This window comes from Dendropsophus ebraccatus, chromosome 9, assembly GCF_027789765.1.
Source record: "Dendropsophus ebraccatus isolate aDenEbr1 chromosome 9, aDenEbr1.pat, whole genome shotgun sequence".
NCBI classification, from domain to species: domain Eukaryota; kingdom Metazoa; phylum Chordata; class Amphibia; order Anura; family Hylidae; genus Dendropsophus; species Dendropsophus ebraccatus.
This window is the reverse complement of record NC_091462.1, coordinates 101,335,018-101,346,623: the sequence shown is the minus strand read 5'-3', so window position 1 is coordinate 101,346,623 and position 11,606 is coordinate 101,335,018. Positions and strand designations below refer to the sequence as shown.

Below are 11,606 nucleotides of genomic sequence, written 5' to 3'. Positions count from 1 at the left end.
AATAATCCATGTTATCAGCTGATTGTGGTCTTCAAACTGGTCGAGTAATCCAGATCACGATAGTGCTGCTGTCTACAATGGGCAGCTTGAACAATCTAAGGATTTTTTGGGCTGCCCCTCCCGCAGCTGCCCGCAGTTCCCCCAGTCACTGTCTGTGTGTGTAATAACACAGAAAATGTGCAGGGAACAAAGGGGAAGCGAGCACTGACCTAAAACATCGCCGCTCGCTTTCACCTCTTAATCATGCTGTGTAATATGACCCGCTCAGGGAGAAGCTCAGAAGAGAGGATACGCTCAGAGGAGAGGATACATACTAGACTGTATACCCTGCAGTTAGAAAAGAGAACATTCTAGACCAGAGATGTCAAACTCAGGCCCTCCAGCAGTTGCAGAACTACAATTCCCACCATGTCTGGACAAGTAAGGCATGATGGGAAATGTAGTCTGTAACAGCCGAGGGATGAAGTCTGACACCTGTGGTCTAGACCTTTCAAAACTGCACTTGCTAGAATGTATGCCCTCTCAGAGGAGAGGATACACCTAGTGGAGATGCCCTCTCAGAGGAGAGGGTACACCTGGTGGAGATGCCCTCTCAGAGGAGAGGATACACTCCAGACATTTCAGTACTAAACATTCTAGAATGTATGCCCTCTCAGAGGAGAGGATATTCAATGGACTTTACATTACTAGGCTATGTTCACACATAAAACACAGCACTCGGTTTTGGTCGAAGAAAGAATGACCGAAATACTATGTGTGAACATAGCCCTAAACATGCTAGGATGCATACCCTGCAGTGAGAAACTCAGAGGAGAGGATACATTCTAGACACTTCAGTACTGAACATGCTAGAATGTATCCTCTCCTCTGAGTGTATCCTCTTTTCTGAGTTTCTCACTGCAGGGGATACATTTAGCATGTTCAGTACTGAAATGCCTAGAATGTATCCTCTCCTCTGACTATATCCTCTCCTTTGAGTTTCTCACTGCAGGGGATACATTCTAGCATCTTCAGTACTGAAATGGCTAGAATGTATCCTCTCCTCTGAGTATATCCTCTCCTCTGAGTTTCTCACTGTAGGGGATACATTCTAGCATTTTCACTACTGAACATGCTAGAATGTATCCTCTCCTTTGAGGCTCTCACTGTAGGGGAAACATTCTAGCATGTTCAGTACTAAAATGGCTAGAATGTATCCTCTCCTCTGAGTATATCCTCTCCTTTGAGGCTCTCACTGTAGGGCAGGCATGTCCAAAGTCCGTCCGGAGGGCCATTTGCGGCCCGTGTTCCGAACTTTTACGGCCCCCCAGGTATCCAGCTTGCTATTATCTGCCTGTGTTATAAAGCATATAGCATGTAGCATGTAAAATGGTCGGCCCTCGTACATGTTCACTTCATCAAATTTGGCACTCTTCGAAAAAAGTTTGGACTTGCCTGCTGTAGGGGATACATTCTAGCATCTTCAGTACTGAAATGGCTAGAATGTATCCTCTTCTCTGAGTATATCCTCTCCTCTGAGTTTCTCACTGTAGGGGATACATTCTAGCATTTTCACTACTGAACATGCTAGAATGTATCCTCTCCTTTGAGGCTCTCACTGTAGGGGAAACATTCTAGCATGTTCAGTACTAAAATGGCTAGAATGTATCCTCTCCTCTGAGTATATCCTCAGGGGATTCATTATAGTGCCTAGAATGTATCCTCTCCTCTGAGAGGGTATATATTTTAGACATTTCAATACTAAACATGATAGAATGTATCCCCTGCAGAAACTCAAAGGAGAGGATATATTCAGAGGAGAGGATACATTCTAGCCATTTCAGTACTGAAGATGCTAGAATGTATCCCCTACAGTGAGACACTCAGAGGAGAGGATACACTCAGAGGAGAGGATACATTCTAGCCATTTCAGTACTGAAGATGCTAGAATGTATCCCCTACAGTGAGACACTCAGAGGAGAGGATACACTCAGAGGAGAGGATACATTCTAGCCATTTCAGTACTGAAGATGCTAGAATGTATCCCCTACAGTGAGAGCCTCAAAGGAGAGGATACATTCTAGCATTTTCACTACTGAAGATGCTAGAATGTATCCCCTACAGTGAGAAACTCAAAGGAGAGGATACATTCTAGGCTCTACCGTGACTGATCCCATCCTGATCGCTTCCCCCTTTCATCACCTCCACGTGTCCACCAACAACACACCACCAGCTTCCTGCTACGGCCGGCCACGCCCCCTCGTCTCGTCATTGGCAGAGCAGAATGTGTGGTCTTCAGTGATTGGGCAGAGCGCGCTGTGACGTAGGAGGGGAATCCTCTGGACTGCGGCAGGTGGAGAAGTGTTATTGTATCGCAGATCCGCCTGACACCCGGAAACTGACACCCGGCTCACCCTGTATTGTGTATCCTCACCCGGATTATGGAGGAGGGGCACTGACTCACCCACAGCCCAGGAAGACGATGAGAAGACCCCCAGAGACCCCCTGGCAGCATGCACCCTGCTCTATGGCTGACACTGGGGCTGTGCCTCACCCAGGTCCTGCAGGTGAGTGCCTGACACCTTACTGCTCCTCAACTACAACTCCCAGCATGCTCTGTCACCAGGGGACATCTGCACAGCTACAGCTTTAGGATCCCAGGCCTTAAAGTGACAGGGCAGGCTGGGATCTGTAGTTCCACAATATGTTTACTGGTGATGTGACAAGACCTGGGGAAGGTGCAGAGCCCTGTATATAGGCTGTACCAGCGATCACTATGATAAACCTTACATGGCATGTCAGAGCTGTCATAGTCCCATCATACATACAGGGCGCAGGCATTGGCCCAAAGGAAAGAATCAATTCTACCAAAATGTGAGAATTGATTTACTTACTGATTTACCTATTATTGCCTTATACACATCATACAACCGGTCCACCTGTATACAGATCACCCCATGATTCACGTATCTGGATCATTCATGTATCTATATTATTCACTTATCTATATCATTCACGTATCTATATTATTCACTTATCTATATCATTCACTTATCTATATTATTCACGTATCATTCATGTATCTATATTATTCACGTATCTATATCATTCACGTATCTATATTATTTATGTATCTATATCATTTACATATCTGTATAATTCACGTATCTATATAATTCACGTATCTATATAATTCACGTTTCTATATTATTCACGTATCTATATTATTCACGTATCTATATCATTCACGTATCTATATTATTTATGTATCTATATCATTTACATATCTGTATAATTCACGTATCTGTATAATTCACGTTTCTATATAATTCACGTATCTATATTATTCACGTATCTATATCATTTATGTATTCATATTATCTGAAAAATAGATCTTACATAAAAAAAAAAGTTCTCCTCCTGGCCCCGTACATTGCAGACCCACCCTCATTAGTCTTCTCTACTTAATTGCTCAGGTAAGGAAGGAGTTAATTTTTGGCGCCTGCCCCCTCAGCGTTGCAGAGATTAATATCAGACAGGGCTCGGTTTAACCCCTTCCATCCCAGCTGTATGTGCAGGAGATATAGAATTGTAATTATTTCCCTTAATGGACTCATGAAAAATACCTATAAAACTCTGTGTAATATTTAAAGGGGCTTTCCACCCTTGGCGTGAGGTGGGAGGGGGCAGTCTAGATTGTACAGAATAGGCAATGTAAAAGCTTGTTATTTGTTTAAAGGGGAAATTGCGGTTTCAGCAAATGTTATTCTTTAAATATAAATATATATATTTATAGGGTATGTAATTCTCCCATCTGCTTCCTGCCATCACTGACCTGGAATCCTCGCTGTATAGGTTGCTATCAGAGTCCATGGTCACGTGTTTTTTTTTTTTAAAGGCGTAAAGCTGATGTTTATTCCTTACAATTTGCCCATTTTATGTTACATTGAGTATAAGGATGCGTTCACACTTACAGGATCCGCAGCAGGTCTGCAGCAGATTTGAAGTTGCAGATTTGCTTTGAATCTAATCTGAGCCATCAAATCTGCTTCGGATCCCGTACACGTGAACGCACCCTTGTCAGTTCATTTTTTATTTGACGGCCGTAATTATACACCTGTTATATGTGTAAATGCTGGAAATTGCAGGAAAAAACTGATCTGTGTAAAATGCTCCGGAAATCCACCCTTTCTGTGGATAGAAATCTGCCTGGACGCATGTGTGTGACTGCTGGGGTCATGTGATGGACGCCCATGTGGCTCTTTGGGTCATGTGATGGAGGCTCATGTGACTGCCCAGGTCATGTGATGAACTCACATGTAACTCTGCGCAGGTCATGTGATGAAGGCATATGTGACTTTGGGTCATGTGATGGAGGCACATGTTACTCTTCCCAGGTCATGTGATGGACACATGTGTGACTCTGCCGGGTCATGTGATGGACACGTGTGTGACTCTGCCGGGTCATGTGATGGACACATGTGTGACTCTGCCCGGGTCATGTGATGGACACGTGTGTGACTCTGCCCGGGTCATGTGATGGACACGTGTGTGACTCTGCCTGGTTCATGTGATGGACATGTGTGTGACTCTGCCGGGTCATGTGATGGACATGTGTGTGCCTCTTCCCGGGTCATATGATGGACACGTGTGTGACTCTACCCGGGTCATGTGATGGACACGTGTGTGACTGTTCCCGGGTCATGTGATGGACACATGTGTGACTCTGCCTGGTTCATGTGATGGACATGTGTGTGACTCTGCCGGGTCATGTGATGGACACATGTGTGACTCTGCCCAGGTCATGTGATGGACATGTGTGTGACTCTGCCTGGGTCATGTGATGGACATGTGTGACTCTGTCCGGGTCATGTGATGCACACAGAGGAGAGATCATTGTCCCCCTGGGAGAATACAGTGAAGGCCTCCATTGTATGACAAGTAGCAGAGCTTATAATAACTGATCCATAAAGTATATTGTGTGGCCTTTAATTTTACAAACAATCTAATTTGGTCAAACTAGAATACTCCTTTTAGACAAGAACTCTCCTCTTGTCCCGCACTGCTGATCCCTATTGGCCCCGTGTGTTTGGTGTGATGCGGCCATATTGCTGTAGGCCATAGGGCTGTATTGTCCATTGTGTGACATGACATCACTACGGGACGGTATTCTACTAAATCCACTGAAGCAGGAGAGCCAGTAGCTCATGAAGGAGTCCGTGTGGTGGGTATATAAGATGCCATATATCACAATTATCGTATTACCGGTTATTGGATTTCGGGCCGGGGGCGGCGGTATTTCTCCTACTATGCACTTTATTTACTATTCTTGTGCTGCTGTGGTGACAGTGTACGGTGAGTGGACACATGGCATTGCTGTGAATAAGTGGTGGGGATACTGCAGAGCCTCTTGTGCCATTGGTGTCAGGGTGGAGCAGCTCACCAGCAGAATGATCCAGGGGCTACCAGACCTGACAGCAGATCACTGATCCCCTACTGTGTATGGGGCTCCAGAGCAGATGGGTGGTTACTATGTTTATGACAACCAAGATCCATTAGCAGAAAGGGCTTCAGTTTCCTCATCAGGAGTGGACTTCACTGGTCAGTAGTATTAAGAGTGGACCTCCACCGGTCGGTAGTATCAGGAGTGGACCTCCGCTGGTCAGTAGTATCAGGAGTGGACCTCCACCAGTCGGTAGTATCAGGAGTGGACCTCCGCTGGTCAGCAGTATCAGGAGTGGACCTCGGCCGGTCAGCAGTGTCAGGAGTGGACCTCGGCTGGTCAGGAGTGGACCTCCTCCGGTCAGCAGTATCAGGATTGGACCTCCGCTGGTCTGCAGTATCAGGAGTGGACCTCCGCCGGTCAGCAGTATCAGAAGTGGACCTCCTCCGGTCAGCAGTGTCAGGAGTGGACCTCCTCCGGTCAGCAGTATCAGGAGTGGACCTCCGCTGGTCTGCAGTATCAGGAGTGGACCTCCGCCGGTCAGCAGTATCAGAAGTGGACCTCCTCCGGTCAGCAGTGTCAGGAGTGGACCTCCGCCGATCAGCAGTATCAGGAGTGGACCTCTGCCGGTCAGCAGTATCAGGAGTGGACCTCCGCCGATCAGCAGTATCAGGAGTGGACCTCTGCCGGTCAGCAGTATCAGGAGTGGACCTCTGCCGGTCAGCAGTATCAGGAGTGGACCTCTGCCGGTCAGCAGTATCAGGAGTGGACCTCTGCCGGTCAGCAGTATCAGGAGTGGACCTCTGCCGGTCAGCAGTATCAGGGGTGGACCTCCGCCGGTCAGTATCAGGGGTGGACCTCAGCCGGTCGGCAGTATCAGGAGTGGACCTTCGCTGGTCAGTATTGAGTTGCCATTTCCGATGAGTCACATGTTCCGCTTCATTAAATTGATGGGGGTTGTCGTGTCAGGTGAGAAACAACAGAAAACAACCGCTCTGCAGCCATTGCTGGAATGACACAAGCCGGTGGGGGCAGTGTTAGGCTATGTTCACACACAGTATTTTTGCTCAGTATTTTGTAACCCAAACCAGGAGTGGATTTGTTCACACTGAACTTGAAATTTAGTGGATGGCCGCCATTTAATGGCAAATAATTGCTGTTATTTGAAAACAACCTTTAGCAGCCATTAAATGGTTATCTTGATCATCTTGCAGGACAATGGGAACGGTCACATGGCTACAAATGTCCGATATTGGTTGGAAGAACATAACCAAGACTTCTAAGTACTGTCCTGACCCTGATTCCTCAGACTTCCACCACCTCTATGGTCGGGGTTGCTCTGTAGATCCCCCTGCCCCCCTCTAGCAGCAGTCAGACTCCAGATACCTGTGACCCATACCAGGACCTTATAGAGTCACTCCGCCCCTGTCTACCTGCACCTGGCGGATACTCTGGATATTATCTGCTGGTCATCATAATGTGACCCTATTGTGTAATTCATAGCCCCTCCCCCATATACTGTATTAAATCATGTCTTCTGCTTATACCGCGTCTCCATAGTCCAGCGACTTCACTTGTAGCATGTAATACAAATAGGATCCGGTTCTCGCATGGAAACGCTCCTGACTGAATCAATATTTGCTCCGGTCAGTGACACATAGCATCATAGAACTCACACCTACAGACTTCATATTAAGTATAATACCTTCCTTAAAGGGGAGTTCTACCAGCACAGTGTGACTAGAGACAGTAAGAATCTGAATGTTGATGGTGCGGTATGGGATTAGTTCTGTTTCTTCCAGAAACAGCGCCACTTTTGCTCCAAGGTTGGATCTGGTATTGAAGTTAAAGGGGCTGTTCACTGAAAAAAAAAATTCTTTCAAATCATCTGGTGCCAGAAAGTGCCAGAGATTTGTAATTTACGTCTATTAAAAAAAATCTAAGTCTTCCAGTACTTATCAGCTGATGTTTGTCCTGCAGGAAGTGGTGTATTCTTTCCAGTCTGACACAGTGCTCTCTGCTGCCACCTCTGTCCATGTCAGGAACTGTCCAGAACAGTAGCAAATCCTCACAGAAAACCTCTCCTGCTCTCCAGACTAGAAAAAATACACCTCTTCATGCAGGACATACAGCAGCTGATAAGTACTAGGAGACTTTTTAATAGAAGTAAATAATGAATCTCTGGCACTGTGTAGCACCAGTTGACTTTTTAGTCGTGAACAACCCCTTTAAGGAGGCAGTGTCTCTTTAAGTCCCTTGACTCGGCCTACAATAATAATTCCCACCTACAATTTTAAACTGTGACAGTTGCTCTTTACTAACAGGCGCCGACCTGCAACTTTGTCATGGATTGGTTTCTGTATTTCATGTGTTATCAGGGATTGCTGGGACCTGTTGTCTCCAGAGCTTCTTCAGCTATAAGTCCCAGCATGCCCTGGCAATCATATAAAGTTTTTAGGACTTGGTCTTGTGAATGTACACGGAGCTCAGAATTCTCTGGAACGTGTCCTTCTCTGTCCTCCTGGCTGCAGTACAGGTCACTGTCATGGAGGCCGGGGGCTCCTGGGGACGAGGTCCTGCTTGCACATGTCACCCTAGAAGCGTCATGTGTGTTGCACCAGTTTCACGTGTGTCACCCTACGTCATGTGACTCCTTCTCTCTCTTATTGTTCCAGGCGCCTGGATTAATCCACCCATTGTGTAAACAGTACAATGGGCAGGTGTGTGAGCCGGGCTATGAATGCCTCCACTATACAGCCCAGCTATCTATAATGCTGTATGCCCATGTGCCAGGGGGTATGGTTGGCTATGCAGCCTGTAATGTATATTAGCAAACCTGAGCCATCACCCATCATATACATGAGAAAGTAGTGGAGGATGGGGGCTCTCTCAATAACTTATAGATCTGAGTAGTAGTTGTATCTCCCTGGGCACTACTATCAGCATGTATAAACCTGACCTGAGCATGAGGTGTGTCTTACAGGCGGGCAGGGAGGGTACTGCAGAAACCAAAAAGACACTGGGAAGGGCTGTACTGGGGAATGTGGAGACTAACTGTGTACATACATTACATAACTTATCCTATACTGATCCTGAGTTACATCCTGTATTATACTCCAGAGCTGCACTCACTATTCTGCTGGGGGGGTCACTGTGTACATACATTACATTACTGATCCTGAGTTACATCCTGTAATATACTCCAGAGCTGTAATCACTATTCTGCTGGTGGGGTCACTGTGTACATACATTACATTACTTATCCTGTACTGATCCTGAGTGACATCCTGTATTATACTCAAGAGCTGCACTCACTATTCTGCTGGCGGGGTCTCTGTATATATACATTACATTACTTATCCTGAGTTACATCCTGTATTCTACTCCAGAGCTGCACTCACTATTCTGCTGGTGGGGTCACTGTGTACATACATTAATTATCCTGTACTGATCCTGAGTTACATCCTGTATTATACTCCAGAGCTGCACTCACTATTCTGCTGGTGGGGTCACTGTGTACATACATTACAGAGCTGCATTCTAAGTTCAGCCTGTTGTTTTTGGAAAACGCTCTTTGTTGGTAGTTTTGCCTATGCCAGGATGTATATCACCAGAGTATTTCCTGTGCGGTTGTTGACTCAAGAAGATTTCAGCTGTGAAGCCTGCAGACAGGGGCGTAGCTAATGTTTCTTGGGCCCTGGTGCAAAAGGTCAACTTGAGCCCCCCCCACTTCCTCAACCAAGTGATGCTACTGGTATATCTCAAGACCGATATTACCAATATAGGAAATATTATCACCATACATACTGTTACAGACCAAATCCTGTATACTGAGACCAATATTACCAGTATACAAGGGGCAAACATTACCTCCAGTATAAATCCAGTATGCTGAATCCAATAAAACACCACCGCTGCTACTGACTAACACCACCACATACTGACTAACACCACCACCGCTGTTACTAAATAAGATCCACTGTACACAGATCACTATCACCTCATTTAGTCATATAGAGGTACCCAGCTCTACACAGGTTCTGTACACCATATACATTACAGTGCAGTTACATCAAGTGAATCACAGGGGACGTCTTCTCTGATCAGAGTTTTTCCCTTTTCATCTTCTCCATCTGTCCCGGGCCGTTATGAGAACTTCTCCGAGCCACAAATCCACAGAATCTGCCAGACAGACATATTAGTCTCCTCACTCTGGCACCATCCTCATCTTCATACACACTGCACATCTGTATTGTCCCCTTTACACCCTCATTTAGTGGGTAGGCTGACTCTATGTGACCCCCTTATAGTATTGCCCCCCCTCTGTGTAGACCACTATAGTACATGCATCCCTCTGTGCATGCCCTATTGTATATGCCCCCCTCTTATAGATGGACCCCCAATGTTATCCCCCTTATAGATGGCCCCCTTGTGTTATCCCCCTTATAGATGGCCCCCTCTGTGTTGTCCCCCATGTTATCCCCCTTATAGATGCTCTTATTGTCCCCCTTATAGATGGCCTCCATGTTATCCCCCTTATATATTCCCCTCCTGTTATCCCCCTTATAGATGGCCCCCATGTTATCCTTCTTATAAATGGCCCCCCATGTTATCCTTGGGAGCCGGGAGCCGTGCGTCAGCCGGGGCACCAACCTCTTGTGACCGCAAGCAAAACACTGCTTGCGGTCACAAGAGGGAGGGGGCAGTGTGGCGGGCCCCCCCTTGGTAGCAGGCTGCGACGGCGGCGGTGCAGAATTGTGAATGTAGCTGTGGAGTATGAATTGCAGTATGCAGTGCAGTAGTAATACCGCCCCTCCACTAGTATAATAATTCAGACACAGCGGTGACAATAAAGGGGGTGAGTAACAGAGGTGATGTGTTCTATTGCAGTGTGATGGCGGAGCCTCTGTCTCTCTGCCGGAGTCCATGCTCTTTGTATCTACGCTGGATGGGAAATTTCATGCTGTGAGTAAGAAAACTGGAGACGTGCTGTGGACCCTAACAGACGGTAAGATTTCTCCTGACTTGGCTCTAGATCAGAGATGGGGAACCTACCGCCCTAGAGCTGTTGCAAAACTACAACTCCCATCATGCCTGGACAGCCAAAGCTTGATGGAAATTGTCTAGGCATGATGGGAGTTGTAGTTTTGCAACAGCTGGAGGCCGGAGCTCCCCCATCCCTGCACTAGATTGTTTGTTCTCAGCTTCATTGTTCTCGGTGTTGTCCTCACATATGGAGATTGGCGGCTTCCTTCATGTTTTGACCTGAGGAACAATCAAATCATATTCTTGTCAGCTATAATCACCTGAGCGACCGTTGCCGTGTCCGTGGTATCACCTAAACATTGTCACGACTCTTTGTATGCAGGTTCACTAACAGAATACAGGCATATACACACACACAGATACATATATATATTCACAGTGTACGTACACTATGGGGGGAGATTTATCAAACATGGTGTAAAGTGAAATTGCCTCAGTTGCCCCTAGCAACCAATCAGATTCCATCTTTCATTCCTCACAGACTGTTTGGAAAATGTAAGGTGGAATCTGATTGGTTGCTAGGGGCACCTGAGCCAGTCTCACTTTACACCATGTTTGATAAATCTCCCTACAATGTATCTGTACATCATATACCAGCCAGACTACTGCTTTTAGAGCAGAGTGGTGGTCGGTGTCAACATTGGTAGGGTAGGAGCAGCATCTTGAGGAGTTTGCTAAATGGACGTATTTTGATGTAAAAATATTTAACTTGATAAGCCCTACATATATAGTATAACTCTATTAGCTGAAGTGGGAATTCCCCTTTAAAGGAAGACTCCTCTTTTCCACACAATATCACTGTTAAAATGTAGTCCACGATTTGAGGACTTTTTTTTTTCCTACAGCGCCGAGGGACAGCGATGGGGTCCAGTATGGCCCTGTTAAAATGTATGTAACATCTTAAAGTGTTACTGTCACTTTAAAAAGAAACATTTGACATATAACACACATGTGTTAAAGGTTTTGATTAATTGGGGGTCCTGAGCAATCAAAATTTTTAACATGTCTGTGTGTGGCATGTGTCAAGTGACATTATCACTTTAAATCAGTTAGAATTCTTCTGTGGTCTGTCTGCACTTCCCAGTCATGTGACCTAACAGTGCATCTCAACTCCCACGATGCACTGCACAGAATGCTT

General features: G+C 46.0%; 1 protein-coding gene across 1 annotated transcript in view; it reads left to right on the top strand.

Annotated features, from left to right (window-relative positions):
* Positions 1-2,308: 2,308 nt before the first annotated feature.
* The window catches only part of ERN2 (endoplasmic reticulum to nucleus signaling 2), a 28,693-nt gene continuing 19,395 nt past the window's right edge, over positions 2,309-11,606 (top strand). The window contains exons 1-2 of the mRNA XM_069984079.1: positions 2,309-2,546; positions 10,313-10,430. Coding sequence (XP_069840180.1) covers positions 2,493-2,546; positions 10,313-10,430 — 172 coding nt within the window. The 5' untranslated portion in view covers positions 2,309-2,492. The remainder of the gene's footprint in view (positions 2,547-10,312; positions 10,431-11,606) is intronic.